We start from the raw sequence: 24746 nt of genomic DNA on the forward strand, positions 1-24746 counted from the left end.
GCTTTAAAGATTTTGGAGATGCTGGCATTATATTTTAAATTAATCTGTGATGAAAAAACCTTAATATTTTCTTGAGTACTTGATAGATACTTACAGAAAAAAGGGCATCAGCTGAATAAGTGTCTCTTTTTTGGGATTGGCTGTGAATTCTGGCACAGTTTGAATAATTTTGTTCATTACATTCCTTAGGTAATTTTGTAGCTGCTTGCGTCGCTCTTCCACAAACTTTGCATCCTAAAAATAGAGAGGAAAAAATATAAATGGCACAAAGAACATGTTTCTCAACTTCGTCATGTAACTAAGCAGTCCTGGCAAGCATCAAAATCGATCTTTTGATGATCTCTGTTATTATGGCTATAGAAATATGTTGGCAATACGCAAAAACCCCTTGACTCTGTCCTTAGAGATAAAGGAAAATCATGAATCCTAATAAGACCACAAAAACATCCACTGACAGGATGTCAGATCCTCTCCCTGGCAGAATCTGTCTTCTCTGGACCATAAACCACTGCAATCTTAGAGAGGCAGAGCAGAACAGCAGCACAGAGGCTGTGGCATTACAATTTATACAATTTTTTTGAGATCCAGAATTACCAGTCTTTGCAGGAGGAAATGCTGACTTACTTCCACAATGTCTCCCCAGTTCATACTTTTCAGATGATGGGTACACAAACTCCAGAATGGACAAGTATTTGTCCAGCACTTTTATGTTGTTAAATAATTATTTTGTGATGATGTCTTCATATAGTAGATTTTTTTCAATATTACATCAAAACTCTAATTAAAATGTTTTCCTGCAGTTTCTGTAGCATTTTAGATCCAGGATTTTATACTATGTTGGCCCAAATAAATCGACTAGTTCTATAAACTCCACATTCACATTCTGCTGATGGACCTAGAAGTTAAAAGTTTATCACAACCAGCAAGATGCCAGGCATCCCATAACTTCCATGTCGTTTCAACCTTTTCCCTGTGAGGGATGACAATTACATGGACTATAATCTAAAGGTGACACATTTCCCAGGAACAGGGAGCTCTGACAGGTTTACAGTGACATCAGGTGCTGGATGCTTTATGCTCAGCCAGAGTGTTCTGTCTCGGGCAGGCTGGCACAGCTCACCTGGTTTAAATGTCACAGTATGTTCTTTAGGCACAAAGCCAAACCTATTATTAGACAGCTACTGCTCTCAAAAACAACCAATATCTAAGAGATGTGTCTATCCAACCTGTATTATTTATGTCTGTAAGAAAAGGCATTGAAATTAATTCTTGTTTCTTGGGGGGGAAAAAGAAACCAACCCGCCAACAAAACACCATAAATACATTTGACAACACTGAATAAATTCATTGTATGGAAAAGGTTCAGCCCATGCTGCCATGCAGGGGATGCAAATCTGAAGGTTATTGCTTCCCTAGATAGAACAGAACAACACCATCAAAGCAGGGATCCTCCTTCGAGTTCAGGAGGAATTTGCTGTAGCATTCCTAGAACCTTCACTGACATTTTGTTCTGTTCTTCCCTCCCATTAGAAGTTACCAGGAACAAGCATATTTTTAGGAATAACAAATCAGACATAATTGTAGGGACATAACAGAGTAAGATGTAAGAAATTGCTGAAGACATCCATACTTACAGACTTCATAAACTTAAGCAGTGCTTACGTTGTTTAATTAAATTTGCGAAATTCCAAAATATGTACAGATTCATTTTATTTTTGCTTTCTACATATGAACTTACACAGATGTCCAGTCCTGTTTTAACTTTCCAGTTCTACATTAATACATTTCATTCAATCCAGTAATGTTATGAAAAATTGATTAATGTATTCATTAATCAAATAAATTAATTCAATGGAGATCTAAGTGAAAATAAAAAAGCCCCTATATATTATATACTTTGCTATTTCATTTTTACCAGTCACATATTTTTTCAGCAGCATACACAGTTGTGTTGCAAGTGATTTGAAACTCCTCCTTTATTAAACCAGCAAAGCTGTGGTGTTGGAATGGCCCCCAAGCCCCTGTGCAGGGTCACCTGCCCAGTTCCCAGAGCTGAGAGCAGCTGCTGGGACACAGCAGATCAGAGCTTGTTCCCTGCCCTGCTGCAGGACGACAAATGAGTGGAACTGAAGCCTATACAAGCTGCTGGGAACATTAAAGCAAACATTTTAATTCATGACTACACACAATATTACCATAAAATGGAACTATAATAATAAATAAATGTGCTCTTCAATGCTAATTAAACAATTAGCATTATGTTACTTTTTTCTTCTTTTCACTAAGATTTCTTGTTCCCACTGATTCTTTGGTGAGGCTTAAGGAGAAGCCTTGTGTTCCCCTCTTCTCTCTGAGGATTTAAAGCAGCACATCACCCCATTGGAGGGACATTTCTCTGCTGCGTGGGGATGAAGACGAGACAGGGACTCATGGGAGATGTCTGGAGAAAAGAAAAAGTTTGTGGAAGAGCTTTGTTTCAGGAAGCTTTAACCACATGAGCAGAGGGGATGTCTGGCACCTGAGCCCCTTTCAGCTGGAGTCCTCCTGCCCCAGGTGCTGCCAGCTGTGCCATGGGGGAGGAACAATCCTGCTTTGCCACTCCCCGGGCAGGGGCTCAGAGCCCTCCCAAGAGCTCACTGCCAGCTGTGCCATGGGGGAGGACAATCCTGCTTTGCCCCATGAGCCACTCCCCGGGCAGGGGCTCAGAGCCCTCCCAAGAGCTGCCTCACCCTCACTGCACTTGTTCACTCCACTTCCATTGCTTCTGTCAGTTGTGTTTTCACAAGAAAACCTGCACTGTTAAATACCACATTCAGCAACTTTTTCAGTTCTGAAGTTTTTTTGGCCATAAATCTTCAACAACAGTACTTTCAATTCTGAAATAATTTCAATTATGTTTAAGTTTTCTCTTAAGCAGAAGCTGCCTTCCTTTAGTATGACTTCTGTACTGCAAATGTACTTAACTAAAAACATCTTCTTTGACAGGAAGGATTTCTGTTATAGACACAGGAGCCAAATGCTGAATGTAGGTACTTTCTATCTCTTATATTACTCTAAAGAGTCTCCTTGACTACAGGAAATAATGGCACAAAGGACTTTTCTAATTAAGACTGCCAGAACATACTTAGGGAATGCAATTTTTGCTGTTTACAGCTGAACAAATTAGTGCTTATAATATGGTTATTTTTCTGCCATTTGTCCAAGAAAAAGGCAGAACATCCCAGAAATAAAAACCCAGCCTGAAAACAGTTAAAAATGTTATTTTACTCTGACATGAATTTGATCTGTAAAACAAACACCAAGCAATCTACCATGAAATTCTGTACCATGTAGTAAGGCTCGTTGTCCTCACCAGAAGCAATGTAAACCAAGGTCAAAATGATTCAGCTCCAGGTCTGCACTTTATCATGAAACGTGCATTTTGCAACAGCAGGTTGGCTACTCAGAGCAATGATTTTAGCACAGGGTTGTTACTGCCAAGCTGTTGCTGTAATAAAGAGTTTTTGTCACAATATAGTAAACAGAACAACTGGTAACAGAAAAACACAACTGGCTCAAAGCCTGGCCAATTTTTTCAGTCTTAAATTATAAAAAGGTACCTATAACCTTCTTTTCATTGGGCCCAATTATCCACAGCAGAAATCTAGGCAGTACTTTACATTCCAACTCGTAAACAAAAACCTACTTTTATTTACAAGCAAAAAATACAGTGAAATTTTTTGCTGTGCGTTTGTATCAGTGACACCCACGTCCTACTTTTAGCACATGTCTTTGGTGATTGTATGAGTTGATGCAAGTCTACATTTGTATATGTACTCACACAGAAAACAGCAAAGATCTTCCCCTAAGGTTCAATATACACATTTACGTACACTTGATGTGAATGTACTTTGAGGACAAAGTAATGTTGTTAAAATTACCAATATATTTGCAAGAAACCTTTGCATTTTCACATTATTTAAGGTTAGATTTCATAGCTTCATTTTTAGGGAAACAAATACATACACAGAAAGATAAAGTAACAGTACTTAAATAAAGACCCCCATTTTCATTGAAGTTTTTTAGACATATTTTCTAAAAAACAAAACTGCTACTGTTTCTGCACTAACTAGAGTGAAAGTAATTTACTACCCCACAGGTCAAGAGCACAGTTTTGATTAAGAGATCACAAAATTTCAGTTAATAAGCAAAAAACTCCTTCAGATTACAGAAGCATCAAAACACATCTGGTAAAATATTTTTAATCTGAAATTCGTGTCTCTCAAAATGTTATATGAGATTCTTTCTGACTAATAATTTGCCACATTTCTTCTGCCCATGGCAAAATGCTAGTATCAAATTACAAATCTCTAAAAATTGTAATAGATAATGGAAAAGTTAGAGACTCTCAACATATATTAGAAGATGATGTTAAGGTGTAAAACCAAGAAGCAGAGTCTTGATGTACCATATTTTATGTCATGTTCTTTTGCAGTTTTTCATTACAAGCCAAGTTCATTCCCACTTGCAGTTTAAATTGTTTCACACAACTGCTGGTCTTTTATACACACTGCTAGTATGGAACAGATGGTGAAACACTGATATTCTTCATTATTAATGGGACAGCTCACTTAAGATGTTTCAAATATTTTCCAGGAGCTTTTGGAAATGCTATGATTGCCATGGTTACCTGCCATGATTTAGGGACAGATAAAACACTTTTAGATTCTGGGCTTGGTGCTGCTGCAATCAACATCAAACTCACAGTTCCTGAGGTTCTAACCCTAACTTAGCATTTAACCAACCTCCTGCTGGTAGCATGGGGGAAAAGGTAACCCAAACAAAACCAATCAACAAAACAGTTGAGGGCTATATCCAACTCAATTAAGATAAAAGGAAATATGAAATGAAAGGAAATATGGCTTTAGGACTTTAATCAGCCTCTGATACCACACAATGCATCCCACCCTAAATTAAGCTGACAGTAGTGCTATTCAAAGTTGAACCTGCAAATGCAGAAATAAACTCAGGTTATTCTAATGCAGCCAAATCTTTTCTGCTGTCTTGGCCAATCAGTCTTAGCAAAATTACCATATCAGTTTTTATCTATTTATGAGGCACCAAATGCTAACCTCAAAATGAAGCTGGCAATCAGAAGCTGAGATGGGAGCTAATTAAATATTCAATTGCTGAGTCATTCTCTCTAGTTTGTAATTAAAAGTTATACAGCAAATATTCACTTTAGAGACTGACACCTTTGCACAGGTCACAGCAAAATATAACTTCAGTACATCTGTCCTTAAGTAACTACTACATCCTAAAACTTTTAGGAAGGTACAGTTTCCAATCCTGAATATACCAGATGCCACAATATTACACAAAAAATCATCTCAAAATTGTTGAAAATACATAAAGTTAAAATTTCCATCTTACTTGTATTGCCAGATTCTGTATAGCAGAACCAGGCCAGCATTATACAACATAACAAGGAGATACAATACATGAAATTGTCATTTTCCCCATCCCAGTGTGAGATTTTTTTGTCCATTTACTGTTCAGTGGAACAAACAGCAATTTAAGAGGATGAGATACAAAGAGGAAATCAAGGAACTGTCAGTTTTGAAAAGAAATCTATTTTCCTTTAAACAGAGATTTAGTACATAATTGTAATTATTACTCTGTGTTTCTCTACTAAAATAGCTGATGCATTTCCATCTCCAGCTCTGGGTTCATTTCAATGGTACCAGAAAAGTGCTTTTAGAGAAAGTAGTTTGAAAAAGGCATTGCTGCAAACCCAGCCAGTAGCAGACATGCTGAGTGTGAGCTACAGTCCTGCAATGCCCTCAGTCAAGCACCAATTTATTCAAAGCAGCATTTTAATCAGTAAATATGCCAACAGAAAAAAAAGAAAGCTTGAGAATAAATCTAAAACTGATCTCTTTTTAGTGTTGTGGTTAATGCCACTGTTAGAAAAAGAACTTGGTAATGTTATGCTAATAAAATCCAGTGTCATCTAAATATTTTGTTACTTAAAGACATATGCCAACCATGTGTTAATTTGTCAACTGGTCAGGAATCAACTGTTAATTAAAAGGCATCAATAAAAAACTGCAGCAAGACCCCTAGGGCTCATCTCTTGCTCAGCTATTGAATAGGGAAACACTATTTCTGTGTTCTCCTCAGATAAATTATTAGCAGTCTACCCTATAATTTTATTCAGGAGATTCTGCAAACTACAACACAACAGTTCATGAAATTGAGATCCATTTTTTCACTAGCCTATATTACAGTAATAACTATCAACAATATTAGTTAAAATGTGTCTCAGTTCAGTGCTTCTCTCCAACACTGCAGTTTTCTTTCCTAATTTCATTCTTTAATCTGGTTGAAAATGCCCTGAAGACCAATAAAGACAGACTCTGAATTTAAAATAACAGCAAAATAACCCACCTCAAAATCCTTTAGAAACATGGTACATGCACTGCTTACAGTGCACAAGCTTCTATATACAGTAAGCTTACAGTGATGAAAAACAAAAATCAATAAATTCATTTTAAAAATCAATAATGAAACAAAAACTTAACTCTCATGTAAAATTCTTCTTTAACAAAAATCTTATTCAGATACATTCTGATGGGATGATTCTGTTTTCTAAAATAGAAATTGAATTAATGAGGAATATTGATATTAAATGTCCATAATTTATTGTGCCCTCATGCAAACATATTTTTCATGATACAACGAAAAAAAACGAATTTTTCATGCAGGAAGTGCCTTCAGGATTTCACATGATCTGACATGTCAATATTTTGTTTTCTTTTTTAAAAAATTAACACTAAATATCTTTAGTACTAGCCACTACCCAAAAAGCTGTATAGCAACTACAATCAAAATTTGCCAATATTTATAAAACAATACATTTTGAGAAGGGGAAGGGAGGTGAAATCAAGCCCTTTGATATGTAAGGAAAGGGCAAAATGTGGATAAAATTTCAAATTCAAAAAAAGAAAGTATTGCTTTTATTTTTGTAATTAGGTGTCCCTGTTAAGTTTTCTCTGAAAGGAAGTTTATTAATCCAAGTAACTTGGTAATTTAGCATCACCACCACAATAAGAAATAAATATAGAAAATTTATTTTTATATTTTCATTTTATACCAGGAGGCTACTAGAATATCTAAATGACGCATGAGTTGTTATAAAACTGCCATATTTTTATCTAGCAGTTGTCCAAGCAGCATGTAAATTACTTTCCTTTTTTTCCCCATAATGTCATGATGCAAAGCAACACCATCTGAACTGTTTCTATGGGCTCTATATTCAATAATTTGTTAGAATAAATTGCTTCTCTTGATTATAGCATTACAAGACAGCAAGAATAAAAACATCTCTCGACAGGCAAAGTTTTGTTTTGTAGACCCTAAATAGTCTGTATTCCTTCTTCCTAAACTTCAACAGCAATTAGCAGGAAATTTTTGTAACTTGAAAAGAAAATGACTCAATTCACTATTTCATTGAAATGGTGCCCTTGAGCACCAAATGAACAGATTAATTCAGTGAGACATTCTGATGGAGATGGAGAAGCACGAGCTGGAGAACTGTTTACCTTTTAAATTAAACCCCTGAAAATGAAATGTGCTGCTCTGCACTCCGCTCAATTTAACCTTCATGCCGAATTTTAGGTAACCCAGACATTTCATGCCACACAATGGGAAGCATTTACTATAAAGTATTTGTCATATAAAAGCCAACCATTTCCTGCTGACTTATTTCTCTTCTTCTTGGATACTGATATGACAAAAAAATGGAAATGAAGAAGAACTGAATGCTCTTTTCTAAGTGCTGTATACATAAAATATCAACTGCAGTCTTATGCAGTAGAAAACCCAGAGGATATGGATTCAAAATCTGAAATACTCTGTATTCCCCCTTAGTGTGCAGGTGACAGTGTTAGGAAACAGGTGGGCTGTGACCAGAAATCTTAATGACTATGCCAGGAGTCACATTATTTTTATTTCTATTTCTATGGTACCACAATTAAGTTACAGATTTGAAAACCAGAATATATTCATTTAGTCCCAATTGCTATTTTAAAGCTTCTTTGAGAATTGAACTTTTCAGCTACAAAGTAACACAGAGAACTTACAGGACAAAGTTTCTTTTGTGGCTTTAGAATGGCACCAAAACTGTGTTGTATTATAGAATTATCACATACAACCATATATGAGATTAATTTGAGTTCCCTTCCTGGTTTGAACACAATACAAATGGGTCCATTTCTTTCCCTTTTACCCACACTATAGCACAAGCATATCTGTCAAATATGTATTAGCTACAGTTTTTCCTATAACCCACAAGGCAAAAGACTGTATGAAAAGAAGTCAATACACTAGTTAAGCCCACTAAGAGGGTTGAAAATTAAAATCTACTTACTTTGAAAGTCAAGAATAATACAGAATTTAAGCTTCTATATTACATCATACCAAAGTAGCATTAGTGAAAGCAATATTTAACTTCTAATTTTTAACATATAACTTGAGGATTTATATTTTTAAAGCTTTTCTCCTTTAATAAATATCCCAATTCTGAAACATCACACAGTCATCATTTTTTACCAATTCTACTTGAAGACATTGGATATCAAAGATTAGTACCAAGAAACATTATTTAGCCCCCTGTCCTATGTGCATTAATAACAAGTTTTGCTTTCTTCTCAGCTCCCCCTGCCAGTCTGACTTTGACAAATGAAACTGATGAAAGATATTTTCTGTGAGCTCCTAAATCACACAGAGGATAAAAGCACATATATCTGTACTTCTGATTCCAATGCAAGCCAAACACATACTTAAATTTTAGGATGCCCTGAATTGTTTTGCTGAATTTGGACAGAAAAACAGCCAAATCTAAAATGAAATTACTTCTCTTCTAAGACTCTTCCTGCACCATCCTCTTTCAAACATTCCATATGTCTTCTGTTATTGTCTATGCTCTAGTTAAGCAGGAATTGTTATACTTCCCATTTTCAAATACATATTTTATGTGGGAGGGGTGTGTGTGTTTCTTAAAAAACCTTGTTCCTATCATGCTGCTTCCCTTTCCAAAGGGACTTTAGTTCCTCCATCATCTGGTCTAAAAGCAGCTTTAAGGGGGTACTGTCTGTGAATAGACAGGTCCTGCTCACCAAAAGCAGCAATCAGCTTTTACAGGAGGGAAATGCATGACAGGGGTTACACTGCAATGACACCATGTGAAACCCTTAACAGCAAAAATGCTAACACTCAAACTAATTTGAATGGCTTCACATTTCTTCATATATATATGAACCTCATATTTATATATTTCTTCATATATACATACACACACACACAGCCCCAGACAACTCTAGCTCTGTGTGTGTGTGTATATATGAAGAAATAAATAAATATGAAGTATAAGAACTTCATATTTATATTAATATACAAACATGAAGTATAACAACTTCATATTTACATATTTTTTCACATATATATACATACACACACACAAAGCCAGACAATTCTACTTGACAAACTTCCTTAAAAACCAATAACCATTATACACACAAGAGGAAGTTCTGTTGTTTTCTTTTAGTTGCAATAAAATCTTTATCTTCTCTGCTTTTTAATCATAAAATAGTTATCCTATCTTAAACTCTTCACTATCTTCAGCAACAGGCAAACAGACCAAACACTGATAAAAGGCATCTTTGCTGTTGGGAACAAAAGAAACGGAATCCATCTGCACTCTGTGAGCAAAGGCAGGTCTCCACTGACATAAATGGGAGAAAGACAGAGCTCCTGGGAGCACAACTCACAGAACCACAACATACATTCCAGAAGCAACTTCATATAGATCCCAAATGGGGTCTGATGTTGTCATATGCATGCTCATGTGTATGTGTATATATAAATAGAATATTTATATTTTTAAAGTAGGGACATATACAAATTAATCTACAATTCAGGTTAGCCATTGATAGGTGAAAAGAAAAATATTCATTTTATTGAACCAACATTTGAAACGTTTATTTTAGAGTTCTGTATTTTTCCCCCAAGGCAATTGAGAAGTCACAGCAAAGTCACTCTTCTGATCTCAGCTAAGTGCTGTGTATCCTTCCTATATGAGGTATCCAGTATTTTAAAGGAAAGCAAAGGATATCATGCAGTCAAGTCAGCACTCAGGGCAAAGCTACCTGACTCAATTTCTCCTCACTCAGACAATCAGTGAATTTAGGTCTTCGGTGGAACTAAAGAACCATTTCTATTTTGATATGTTCTCTACTGGGACAACACTCTTGCAAGAGGATTCTCAATTATATCTTTACTCAATTACTATAATCTGCCCAATGTAGAAGCACCAGCTGGGATTTTAAGGCTGCTGCAGTATTAAAAAAATTAGACTAGTCAGTCCAGTAAATATGCATGTATTAATATTTAATCATTATTTTGAGAGACACCAACACCAACAAAGGTTCAGAAGCCAAATGTAAGCTAAATGTTATCTTAAATTTAAAAAACTAAATTATATCTGTATGCAAAAAGGGTTTCCTGTATTCCTGTATACAGGAACCCTTTCCAATCAAGTGCTGACTGTACAGAGCTCCTCTTCATGAGCTTCCCAGAAGTGGGCACACTGCAGTGCTGCCCCACGGAAGCCAGCCTGTCCTGGGCATTCCTGACAGGAAGGCAGCAGGGACAGATGAGTTCAAAAGATCCAAAGTACCTGAAGACTTGCTAAAAGGAAAAAATCTATTTCATGCAAGAAAAATCTGTTTGAAATTACAAATCTTGGTATACACAGCTTCACAGAAAATACTGAGCAAATCACAAACCAGGCTGATACGTGGGAGCATGTTTTAAAATTACAAAACTGAACAGTACAAATGCAAACAATACAGCTGAAATTTGTAAGTTTTCAAGAAATTGATCTGCATGTTAAAAAAGAATGAAAATATATGCTGAGTATATGGCATTTCTTTTATACACACAACACAAGGGAACTAATATATTTCTTGTTTTACTCAAACAAGGCATTGATGAATTGAAAAAAGAACTGTTATTCTTGTGGGATACTCTTAAAGATTTTGACAGCTATTTGCTACCAGCACTGAAAGATCTTTAGTAAAAGGTACACAGCACGGGGATTAGTATATAATTAATTATTATATTAAAATTAATACATAGACTCTTGCAAGCATTATTATTTTCCTTCAGTAAATATCTAACTTGATTCAAAGCAACATTTATGAAACAAATTATTCTCTTCCCTGCTTTATTTTAGTTCAAACTTTAGTTCAAACTAAATTCAAATGTTAAACTAATATGCTGAAAATGAGGTTAGCAAGCTGAAAGGCAAATACACTCTTCTTTGTAATTGCAAAAAGGTTACTTGTCCAAAGCAGTATTCTTTCCTCTTTTCAGCTATTTTTCAACTAATTGGTTTTCTGTTATGAAATTTAGGTTTCCTCAAGCATTAAAGCTAGTTTTTAATATTACATACATAATTTGTTGAAATACCACTAACATGAACTTTTAAGATAAATTGTGCCAACTGAAGGAAAACAAATGAAAGGCAAAAATACATTACAAATATAATGATCAAGATTTATATTATTATTAATAATAATGTGTTATAATTGTTAAATATTTTCAAATTCCACTGCTACTTGATGAAGATATATAATACTTGATTTTCCAACTTTTTAAAATACTCATTCAGCTGAAATTCTGCTTCCTTTCTGCATCTTCCCAATGTCAAACTCTGCAATTTTTTCATTTGAATCTGACCTCCCTGATTTCTACTGCAGTAAACAGGGAAAATATACATGAAAGTTAATACTTCTCTGTATTTTATTCTACATTACTACTTTCTAGTTAAGTTCCCTCCTCTGAGCTCCAATATTTTGCATAGCAAAGCACTGGACAGTACTTTGTCAGTCTGCAGGAGTGATTCCAGGTCATTCTGCAGAATATGGTGTCTTCTTGTGGTCCTGGAGGTTCCTAAACCTGGGGCATGTAACTGAACACAAAGTTCAGTGCTGGTTTCAATTACAGCAAGACTTTGGATGCCTCTGACATTCACAATAAGCACATCACCTTCATTAACCCCACAGTACAGAGTGCATTGAAGGGATGCAGTGAATACCTCATCCAGGTACTGAGCTGAAGGATATAAAAGCATCAATGCCATTCCAAAAGCTGTAAAATGATAATTTGTTGCCATTTACACATGGAGGACTGGTTTTTACCAATATGTTATTTGGGCATCTAATAACACTGAGAAGTTGCAAAGGATATGAAAACCATAGATTAATGTAAGAGATACTTTTGTTAGCAGAATTCAGCTACTGAACCTCTTCTTTAGCCATTGATTTAAGATTGCATTAATTAATCTAGAAATGGGAAGACAGCTCCAATTCTATCAAAACCAGCAAAAGTAAGATCAGAGAGAAAAAGAATCTATTGAAATCTAACTGCATATTTAAAGGTAAACATGACTTGCCAGGTCACAGCCACAGCACTGCCCCATGTCTCATCACAAGAGACTTTCAGGAGTGCAAGGGATGGCACCCACTTCTTACTGTAAAGAAAAAAACCCTTTTCTGAGATCTGATAAGTGGTTGTGGGTTTATGCAAGATTAAGGTAGAATTTTGGCTCAAAGCTAAAGCACTGTAGGAATAAGCAATGCAAATTTTTTAATGAGTTGCTCAACTGATAATTTTGTATGCATCAATTGTGCAACTGAAGTTGTAACTCAATTAGTATTTAAAGTAATTAAAGATGAAAGAGTATCCAAAAAAGCTTAAAAGGCGTCTTTTGTAATTTACTGAAGTGGCTGATACTCCATCACTTCAAAAAAAGGAGAATTAGTTATGTAACAAAGAAGAAAATGCCTGGTTTCCATTACAAAACTGCCCACTAAAAATTAAATGAAAAATGCATGATCTTCTAATAGATTAAAAAAAAGCAGGAAAGCTTTCATAAGTACTTCCATTTCCTCAGTCAGCAGGCAATGAACCACATTAACTGGACCTTATGCCAAGCAAACAGACATATGGATTTTATTGATAAATTTCATATATATCTGTATCACCACCACCCATCCCAGATTATGTGCATCACTGCCATTTCACATGTGTCAAACTTACCTACTTATTTTCACAAAATACCTGGGAAATCATTGGAAGTCAAAGTTACTATCTTTAAACATGCAAAATCCACATTCACTGACATCTGAATGCCAGTAAGAAATTTCTAACTTCTATTTCTTTTTGAAAATTTATATTACTTCATACAAATTAGCAAAGATCGTTTTTCTAACACAGACAAAGGACAATTGTGGATTTTGAATAATATATGTATTACTGCAGTCTTAAACCAAACACAGTGCCATGAAGATCTGATTTTTTCAGTCATTATGTCAGCTGTCTTTTGATGACTACATGGATCACTATGGTTGGAGCTTCTAAAATATTTAATATGAGAACTCAGTGATACAAAGGCAAAAAAATAGTAAAAAGAGAAAGTTTTATGTAAAAGCTAAAAATTTTTATTAACCTTAAAAACTCTAATTTAAGAACCCAGCAGTTTAGTAAAGATGTTTCAGTCATAAACACAATTTAAATCTCCAATATACTGGAGATTTTACTTGTGATCACTAAATAAAATTTTGAGGTAATTCCTATGTTGCAAAGGAAAATTACTTCTCAATCCTTACTGGACTTGTACTGTACATTGCAAAGTGTATTTATGCTCTTGATCAATTTAAAGTTTTGATGATTAAATATTTTAATTACATGGAACAACATATTTACTACATACATACTACGATATTTACTGTTTCATTTAAAAATCTCTGTAAGATAAGAAAACACAAATTCCCATTTTGAAATGGCAGAGCTAAGCACAAAGACACAGATAATAGGAATTAAGTACCTAAATGTCTTTAAAAAGCTGGTTTAAAGAACTCAAAGAGCGTTGGTGAAGAGTGCAGGAATTCAAGAAATTTAGATTGATACTTTTTGAAATTTACAGAAAGACTTAATGAATTACTCACCAGTGTTAATTGCTGGCATTTTTTTTGGAGAGAAATGGAGAAGAGGCTTCATTTTAGGTACAGGGCTGTCCAGTAGAGTTTTTGAGGGTTTTTGCATTTGTGTATGTCATCAATATTTCATTCAATAAAACTTCTCAGTAAGTGGAAAAACCAATGCATTACCTACATCAGTGAATCTCCAGCTGGTAGGGGGAACATCTATAAAAATGGCAGCTACTAGGAGGTGTGAAAATATTTGAGTCACCTCATTTTTTGTGTATGGATAAGAGAGGTTTTCCCCCAACTTTTACTAATACTGTGAATTTAAGTACCTTGTTTCCAATGGCCTTTTTTGGTGGGAAGTTAAAAGTCCTCACTTGCTGGTACTTATTCTGTAATTTCTGATGCAAGCTTCTGAACTCCGCATACCTTCGATAGACATTCCACTCATCATCCTTTATCCTGATATAAACCTGCAAAACACAGACAGGAAGGGAATAATGTAAAGACAAGCAGGGCTGGTGTGTGTCCTTCACTCCTCAAAGCCTCCTGCCTCAGCACCTTCATGAGAGGCACCACAAGCTCCAGGACCCCACGGCCACAGGTCCATGTCTGAGTGCATTTGCTGTTGCTGTTGTACACGTCATTAACCTCATTCTCTCCCTTCTCCCTTTTTTCCTCCTTTTTCTCTTATTTTAATCAAGACAAACCCAGCTTGCTCATTTTAACATGACTCTGGGGCAACCATGGAAGCACTTCTTGTTACCATGGTTTCCAGCATATTCTACTACCCAGTGACCAAAGGAAAAAATAATTTAATACCACTATGAAATTGATTTCTATGTCCTCAACACAGTTTTTCAACTTTGTAAATTAGCTTTGTAGCATCAGAATTGCAAAACCTAATTTTATCCAAAGTATGAAACTTAATTTACTTCCTAACAAAATTACATTGAAAACTAAACTAGAAATTTTATTGTTTGGAAAATAAACACAGTTCATTCTTTCTGCTTGTATAGGACATTAAGTATAATTTAACACAGCTGTAGTTTTTGTGATTCTGTTTTTGTTTGCTGCTCATTATTTCATGAGCCTATTACCAATTAGATGCTAAATATTCGCTTTCTGTAGGAAAATGTCATGCAGAAGTGAAACATACTTACAGAAAACTGAGATTTCACTATTTCCTAGGGAATGACACAGTTTAAAAGAATGCTGAAACAGCACAAGTCAGAAACTCTAAACCAAGCATCAGAACTTAAGATCCAGAATGACCTTTCCCTCTGCCCCTTCAACGGCATCTGTAGTTTATTCATTAATGTGTGTGTGTCAATAATCTCAATATTTTACATCAGGAATTAAGCTGGAAAGTACTGATGACACTGCCTTGCCTTGCAGCTCCAAAATCCCCCAGTAATTTAGTAGTAAACTGTAAGGCAAATATCAGGAGAACACTTATGTAAAAAATCAACTCCAACCACCATCACACAGACGGGGCAGTAACAACTGTATTTTTGTAGAAACTAGATAAAAATTAAATTTGGATTTTGATATGGCCAATTTCAACATTGAACTGTATTTTTTTCCTTGTGACTGAAATATGGTCCTTCTCTCTGAGATATTCCAAGTCCTTCAGGGAAAAAAATCCATTTTTCTAACGAAAAAATACTGATGGTATTTCAGAGGTTAAGTGAATGTCCTCTTGCACAAACACTGCCCATCCTTTGGTCTTTCTGAAGTTCTCTTTTCAGACAACTAGTTTCTCAAATTTATAGGAGGCTTCTTTGCAACAAAATAAAATATATTATGCAGATACCATGCAAATTTTGTCAAATTAGAATATTTCAGCATAGAAAACACTAATACATTTTCTACAGGAAGACTATAATTCCAAAAAGGAATGCTATAATTCCAAAATTAGCACATCTAAATTTAAAAGACTCAGAGTATTGTGAATTACAAATGCATATGTAAACAAAAATTCAGCTAGTTTTGGTAACAAGAATTCAGATACTGTAATGATGGAACCACAATAGTAAGTCTGAAAGAAGTATTCAGATTTCTTTTTCACTTTGAAAACAAAGCCAGGATAATTAAACACCTACATCACCATCTGTTTTAACAATTGAGTACATCTTTGAAGACAAATGAAGGAATACATGAAATGCAACTATTTTGCATAATTCTAATCAAATTTATTTAATACAGTAAAAACTATATTAAAATCTTTATTCACCCAGCTCTGAGCCCTCCCCCTGCCTATTCTCACTTCAACCAGTATATTGTTTGGAATTCTGTATACATTGCCAAGATTCATGTTTCAATTTCCCTGAGGAGGGCAGGGATGACAAAAAAAAAAAAAGTTAAATTATTTTTAACTAAGTTATTTAATATGGAAATCCTAATTTAACTAAGCATTTATCTTTGCACATGTGATTTGGTGAATCATGCAGTTTAATATTACCTGCTAAGCTGTAACCCATAGCTAACTAACTAAAGAATCCTGTACACTGTAATTGAAATTTTTCAGGACTGCAAAAACGTAGACTGATTTCTTAGCTAAAACTATTGGAAAATATCTTACTGTTCTTCTATGTACATAGATATTGATTTCATTTAGACAGCAAGAAATGAAAATGCAACATTTGGAGCCCTGTGCCATATTGAATTTATTGACAATCAACTAATAGACTGTGAAAGGTATATTAAAGCTCATGATGCAGCACACATTTAAACTTTTATAATCTCAGAGGGGAATACTATTCCCAAGCCAAGGGATTGCTACACACTTAATGTAAGTTCAGTTGGGAAATCAAACTAAGTAAATATTAAATATAAAATCATTTGGATAAACTTATCCTAGTCTAGTCACTGAAGGCATATAGTTATCTTAGAGCCATGTTATAGAAATTTGAAATGACTACTCACAGGTTTATTCTCAGATCAATTTAAAAGTTTAATTCTAAATCAATTCATTTCTTTTCTGATTCCCCTGTTTTCCTGATATCATCCAATTCCTAGCCTACTTAAATAATTTTCAGGGTAATGAAAATGCGCAGACTAAATCAAAACCATGGCTAGAATATTTACTTGTAGACAAAATATTTCACTTTAATATTGTCTTGAATATAAAAAATTAAGTAGATTCTGTTTGTAAATTAAGAGTACTTTCCACTTGGCTCTCCTGTGTAAAGATTGATTGGTAACCTTTCTGTAGCTATGAGCTATGGCAGCTCTAAGAAAAATTTCAGTTAATAAGCATGTTTAATGAATTAGCCTGTTATTTTCTCATCACAAACATGTCTGAAGTCAGAGATTTGGAGAGCAATAGCAATAACAGTAAGAATTTAATCGTGTTTATCAGTCTACTACCTGCCCATATAGTATTACTGAAATGCCAAAAATCTTCAGAGAATCAATGTGAAAGCACAAGTTTAATGATTGCATACTGAAATGAAAAATCCTGCTGCCATAGTACTGGGGTTTGAGCCAGAAGTTTCTTAACAGGTTAAGAATCTTTCAGCAGTTCTGAGTCAAAAATGCTGTAAGCAAGTCCTGGTAACAGACTGGTACCACTGGCACAGTTCATCACCTCTTCCATATAAAAGCCTGAGGAAAATGAAGGACAAAAGCCAAAATTCTAACTTGCCCCAGCTCCAGCATACACAACCCAAATGCCTGAATCAACACTCATCCTTCTGATCTGCAGAAGTCCCATGTGGGTGCTTCTCTTTTCTGATGTAAAATATAGTTTGGCATATTGAGGATTCACTTTTGTGTCTCTCTCCAGTACAGCTGGCAGCAAGAGAGACTGACTGAGATATTACAGAACCTTCTCCTGTTGCAATGACATCCATGCTGTAGAATTCCAGATGAAACATCAGGAAGGATATTCCCTACACACAGTTACTCCTGAATCTTGCCTGCAAACGTGGCTCCCATTTCCTGGAAGGAAGGACTGAATACCTAATGAAAAATGAATTCTAAGACAGAGAACTTTATTGATGGGAGCTCCACAAATACAAAAGTGCTGAAGTCAAAGTCCTTGTGAGTCCTTGTCCCATTTCAGAGGGAAGGGGATAATGTTAAGGGAAGGAGAGCAGTGAAAACTCTACTAAACCACATATAAAACCAGCACAAGATACAAGAGAACTCAGGACATTTCAGCAGCAGAACACTTCAAAGGACAGAGAGAATACTGAGAATGTCTGTAAAGAATCAGTCCTAGGCTGGATAAGGTCATAGTTTTGAGCATGGGAAAAATGATGGAGAGCAGAAGGAATGCAAAAGAGACTAATCTACACTAAGGAAGCTCATTTACCAGCTAAGTATGCATTACAAGGGGGAAAAAAAAGGTGATAGAAAAACTATTACTTCTGTATTACTGTAATTCTACTGTATTAATGTATTTCTGACTTCCCTTCCCTCACAAGATCCTCTTGTTCATTATATACTTTCAAATCAATGCCCAAGCATGTGATAACAAAAAGGAAAATTAGCAAGTGGTTTGGTACGGACAGCCCAACCAGCATGAACACAAAACCAGAACAGGCTAATTGGCAGCATTATTTTTTTTATGATAACTCAGCTAAACTTGACTGGTGAATGTTTCCCTTACATTTGCTTTTAAATAACACTACAAATCTTGGAGTGCCATTAGTCCATAGTTTTACACTTTGGATAATAAAGGGTTTTTTTAATTCTTACAAATCTGGTTCAACTTTAATGCACATCTCAATTATTCAGGAGCATGAAGAGAGATTTTGATCAAAGTTTACCATTTAATAAATAATTGTTCTCAGGGGATTGAAATTATCTTTTTTCCTGTTAGAAAAGCACACTATGAAATGGGAGCAATGTATTTCAATCTACTAAGATTTTATCAAAATTATGTATTTCTGCACTCAAAGCATATAGAAGTAAAAAGTATTCATGAAAAAAAGTAAGAACCAGTTTCATTTTACTTCACTTCTGGACAATGAGATTCTGTTAAGAATACAAATTCAAGCTCAATTCTCCAAAGTTACCTCTGAAGTGTGAGAAATGAATACAAATGCAAGTTATATTTTGAGACAGCTGCAGGCCTGCATTTATGGTTAAGTTCCCCCTTTGAAAGTGATCCAATTTAAGAATTTTCTGCATAATAAAAAACAAATGGAACAATGAAACTTTTCAGCTGTCATAGGAGCAGCTTTTTGTGTGCCATAGAGACATAACAGGAATTAGAGTGAAAAAGCTTTTATTTCAGTATGACCATTTTATCCACTTGTACAAAGACTACAAATACTTCAATATAATTTATGTTAAATCTTCAAGTTTCTGTTATTCAGTTCATAAAAATGAACAGTACAGTGTCAAATATATTACACAACACATATCAAAGTATGAACCTTAAAAACAGCCAATATTGCTTCACTAAAGAGAAAAGTGTCACACATTTTAGGCTTATCCACTCAATTACAGACAGGCAGAGTAATGATCACTGCTTCTGCAGTCACAGTCCTGCCTCTATTCACCACAACAGCACTGAAGTGACTGGCCACTAGAGAACAAAGGCAGCACTGCCTCCATTTTGCTACATGGAATCAGTATTTTTTGTCTTTTTATATACAAATCAAATCAGTACCAAAAAAAAAAATCACTCAATAGATAATAGGCTCCTTTTCACAGTGAAATATGACTTATAATTACCCAAGGTAATTAATGTCATTTCACAAACATGCACTTTGAACCACACAGTCATTGCAATGCATGACAACCACGTCAGGGAAAGAAGTTTCTGCAGAAGAGAAAACAGGTAAATTGACAATAGTGCAGCCCTTTTCTCCAAATAGAATATTGCAGGTGCTCAGGCAAGGGAAAGGAGGCTATCTCATCAGTTTCTAAAATACATAACATAACTAGTATTTATTTTAGATATTTATTGAATATAAATTGTTTGCTTCTTTCTGAAGTAGTTACAAAATAATCTGAAAATAGAAATTCTGCTTTTAATTTCCTAGGATTTTTTGCATCCAGCACTTCAATAAACAAATCAATGTAGTAAGCTATAATTCTGTTTCCTTTAGAAAAAGAAATAATTACAGAAGTCTCCAAGGACTGATCTCATCTTTCTATATCCCCTCCATCCCAGTTAAAAATTTTTCTGCTTTATGCTTCCTTTTATGCTTCTTTGATGCATCCTTGGGTCCCACTGCAGAAAAAGTGGGATATTCAACCTTTTTGGTTCATGCACTCTCATCACTCTGAGATGCCATGAGCTACATCTTTCTTTCGAATTCTCCCAATCATTCCAGATCATTTTCTTCTCTACTTGCCCTGAGCTGCACTGAAATGGAATATGATTAGAAGACTATTTATTTCTCCTTTTTGCCTGCTTAGCACTGCAGCTGCTGAAGTAATCCAATTCATCAAGTATCAGGAATATAAGATGCAACTTTGGGTTTAATTTTTTGGATTTAGTTTGTTGCTTACCTTTCAACTCTTAATTGCCAGTCTGTTGTCTTCCATTTTCAACTTTTGGGGAAATACCCAGGCCATGCTGCCTTGTGATTAAATTCAAGGTCAACAGGCACAGCTGGCGCATCCTGGACTGTGCTTTCCCTGTTTCATCTCTCACTCAAAGTACTTTCTGGGCACTGTCCTCCTCAAACACTTTTGGGTATCAGAGAGTGTTCTCCTCCATCTCTTTTATGTTGTGTTTCTGTGAAAATCCTTCCCTCTCCACTGCAAGGGCACTGAGAGGCTGGAGCGTGTCCAGAGCAGGGAACAGAGCTGGGGAAGGGGCTGGAGCACAAGTCCAGTGGGGAGCAGCTGGGGGGGATCAGCTGGAGGAAAGGAGGCTCAGGAGGGACCTCCTCACTCTGCACAACTCCCTGACAGGAGCCTGGAGCCAAGCAGGGTCAGGCTCTGCCCCCAGGGAACAGGGACAGGACAAGGGGAACCAGGCTCAGGCTGTGCCAGGGGAGGTTTCCATAGGGAAAACTTCATGGAAGGGCTGTCCAGCACAGGCTGCCACACCACGAGTGCAGTCACCACATCTGCAGGAATTTAAAAGCCATGAGGATGTGGCTTCAGGGGATGTGGATTAGTGCTGGCCTTGGCAGTGCTGGGGAACAGCTGGACTCAATGATCTTAGAGGTGTTTTCCAGCCTAAATAATCCTGTGATAAAAGCCCTTTCATAGGAAAGTATACTGCTCTTCCTTCACAGAGGAAGTGCAGAGGAAAACACCAGGTTTTAAAACATTATTTAAAGTAAAATAGAAAGAAATATTACAAGCAAATACATCAGCCAACACTAAACAGCAAGACTGAAGATAGTCAAAGGAATTAAAAAATTGTAAGAAATGTTTATTGATTATAGTCTTAGGGTGTCCTATTCATATGCAGATAGTAACACTCTTGTCTGATTAGCATATTAATCTTTAAACTTATTTGGTTTATAATGTAAAGTGTTCACTTCTCTGCAAACAAGGCAGATTTGCAAGAAGCCATTTAAATATTGATATCATTTTAGGAATCATAAAATCTCAGTTTCATTATCTTAAGTGTCAGGCATTGATAATTATAGCAACAAAAGGCATGACTAATGGCATTTGCTGTACACTTCACAGGAAAGTGGAATCCACATGTATACAGAAAACAAGATACTCTACAGTTGAGAAATATGACAAAATAATATTACTGCAATAATCAACTTGTTTTACACACTAAAGAAACTGCATCTAACTATCACCATCTAGAGGTAAAATGAAAATGCTTTTTTTTTTTTTTAATTCTGATCTGGATTCTGTCTGTATGCCCATGAATATATTAAACAAGAAATTATTTTCTAATGGTGAGCAATGTCTGCCACACAAAAGAGATGGGCATCAACCTGCAGAGTTCCCATATAGCAGTCATCAGAAAGCAACCTAGAGAAACTAAATTGTTTCTCTCTAATTAGAGAAAACAGGTTGTTTGGAAGAGAAGACTTTTGCCACCATGACCCTGGCTTTAAAAAGTCGCCTAATATTTAAATTGTCTGTTCAAACAGACTGGGCTTCCATAAGTGTGAATTTGTACAAAACAAACTAATTTCTCCACATATGGCTGTGTCCTGTAATGTTTATAACTAATCAGTCTGCCACTCAGTAATAGCCATCAGAAACTGTGTAAGAGAATAAACCTCTGAACCTTCTTTTGGATAACTGCCTAACGTTCTTGCTGAAGACATGGTTATGAGCATCTAGTCTGAGCTCCTGTCACAGCCTGGATAATTTCATCCACTGAAGTCCAAACAATCCCTATGATTTGTTGATTGGTAATGAAGACATCAATTGGTCATCTAATTATCTTTTCTACTCAGATGCAAAATTAATTGTACTAATAATCTGTCAGTGCTAATGAATGGCAAGACAGGAGTCAAGAACTAAACTTGAAGCAAAACAAACTTGAGCAAGTAAAAACAGAGAGGATGTGCTCTGAAAACATTTAGAACGAGCTTGCCATGCACAGAAGATAAGCATTAGTTGGAAGGAAAGATATTTTGTCATCATACCTAATATTTCCATTTTAGGACAAAATTAGTCATTATTCGCATGAAATTACAAAGGCAACTCATGTTTAATTAAAATGACCTCCAAGTTTCTTGCACCCTACTCTTACAGCAAGGCACAGTGATCTCAATGGTTCAGAAAATTCCTTAGAGAATTATGAAATGTATTTTATCCAGAACACTTTAAATATAAACACAAGGTATAGTGGTATTTGTTATTCCAAAATATCACTATCTAGGGATTTCCTTAGAAAGAAGTCACATCTTTGTGTTTGGATTGATTTTTCTTCAATTTAATTAGCTCAATTATTTTCTAGACCCACAAAAACTTCCAATATTACCCCACATTATACATTGTGGAGAAGACCACTGTCATGCACTTGTTTGGAAATTGCAAGGCAATAGTTGCAATGGATGATCCAATTTGCATTTTGAAACAGTTAAAAAGTCTCTATTTCCTTCATTATTTGAAAGATTGCTACTGTATTCCCCTCACAGTTGCCTTTCATGCAGGCTGAGAATTTCTAATATGGTCCTTCAGTGAAAAACCTTTTTCTTCCACCCATATTATTTGGAGTTGATATATCTTCTTTGGAGAGGAGTAGAACTGCACACAGATAAACGAGAGATTATACACAGCATAATAGTGTTTTCTCTTTGTCTATCCCTTTCCTAATCATTTGTAACAACTTGGTTTTTAGACCTCCTTAAAACCTTTTAAAAATTATGTCAGCTTAGCTACTTTAAAATCGGTGGTATGCAAGCCAGAAGCTATTTATCAGTCACTTTTCAGCTATTTCACCTTTGAATTCCTGGTGCACTGCATGTGGAGATTTATGCTTTATTTATTCAATAAGATCTGCTACTGGCATTTCATTTAAAACAGACAATCTGCTATTCTCCACAAGGAACAATCCAGAATGAGAATAACCTATAACAACTCCATGGTGAACAAAGATTATAAAATATGCATTTTTCTGTTACTATTTTATGTTCTGAGAAAACAAGTGAAAAAATATTTTTAATTGAACTCAATAACTGCACTGAAGTGCACATCCAATTCTAAATAGCTTTTCCCCTAAAATTTATACACCCTCTAATTGTTCTAACATCCACAGTTGACTGATACAGATCCCCAGCTCTGTTAATTTTTAAGACAGTAACACATAGTGCTAAACTGGGGCAGTGAATTATCTGCTGCTCACAACTGTCCCCTTGAACTCAGCCATTCAAACTGAGCATAAAATTTGGCTACATTTCCAGAGCTTGTTTTGAAATCCTTAAGATTCATAACCAGTTAATTCTGCCAGTTAAACATTACTGCAAGAGTGCAGTGTAACTCTACAAATACAGAGGTCTGATTGAAATTTCCACATCTAATAGGATTAATTATAAAATGTTGCTTGCTTTCAGAGTCCACAGTTTTATTTCTGAGCTTGTCCAGAATCCTTAATCCTTAACAGAAATTAAAGAAACTATTTTGATGGTTGAAACTAAGTGACAAGTATGCTGGTGCTGGAAACTTTTCCTGCTATATTTACTGAAGAGCAACATCTGGGGTTTTTTAAGGATGAAAAATGCACTGATGTTGAACATCTGAAACAGATGTTAACACGACACAAAAAGAAATGCTTTGAAATGCCCTTCAAAACAGCATTACAAATCTACATTAAATTTAAAAACATAAAATTAAATTTTAAAAAGGAAGCACAGTAAGAAAACTCCTGAAGGAGTCTATTCTTATCCTGTCCAGGTCAGGCCCTCTTGATATGCAAATTAACATGTCATTAATTTTCCTGGTTTACGAAGCACAAGTGCAAAATTGGCATTGATTTTGAAGAGGAACAGCAACCCATATTTATTTCTCTAATTCTTATATTCTTCAGAAGCTTTTTGAAGTCCATGAAAACAGATAACAGACACTGTGGAGCTGATAGGTTCATAATTTTCCAAACCACTTGAGATGCTCTGCAATTGTTTCCACCCTCTTGTGGCCATTTCCAAGGCAGGTGGGTATGTACACAGTAGTGTATTTTCTGCTACAAAACACCTATTTATAAGCAAAATGCACAGAAGAGGCACAACAACTCTAAAGTGCATCAACAGTAAGTGTGACATAGCAAGTCTCCCCTTGGCATAGTCCTGCTCTCTCCACCAAGTGAAGTGCTCCAGAGACACA

The 24746-nt window shown here is 35.5% G+C and overlaps 1 protein-coding gene across 2 annotated transcripts in view; it reads right to left on the reverse strand.

Annotated features, from left to right (window-relative positions):
- The window catches only part of SNX29 (sorting nexin 29), a 102705-nt gene that overhangs the window by 29884 nt on the left and 48075 nt on the right, over window positions 1-24746 (reverse strand). For both annotated transcript variants that reach the window (XM_041401744.1, XM_041401746.1), the window contains exons 19-20: window positions 14363-14503; window positions 95-234 (exon numbers count right to left, since the gene is read on the reverse strand). In XM_041401744.1, coding sequence (XP_041257678.1) covers window positions 95-234; window positions 14363-14503 — 281 coding nt within the window. The remainder of the gene's footprint in view (window positions 1-94; window positions 235-14362; window positions 14504-24746) is intronic.

Source organism: Onychostruthus taczanowskii, unplaced genomic scaffold, assembly GCF_017590055.1.
Source record: "Onychostruthus taczanowskii isolate IOZ18803 unplaced genomic scaffold, ASM1759005v1 scaffold19, whole genome shotgun sequence".
Lineage (NCBI taxonomy): Eukaryota > Metazoa > Chordata > Aves > Passeriformes > Passeridae > Onychostruthus > Onychostruthus taczanowskii.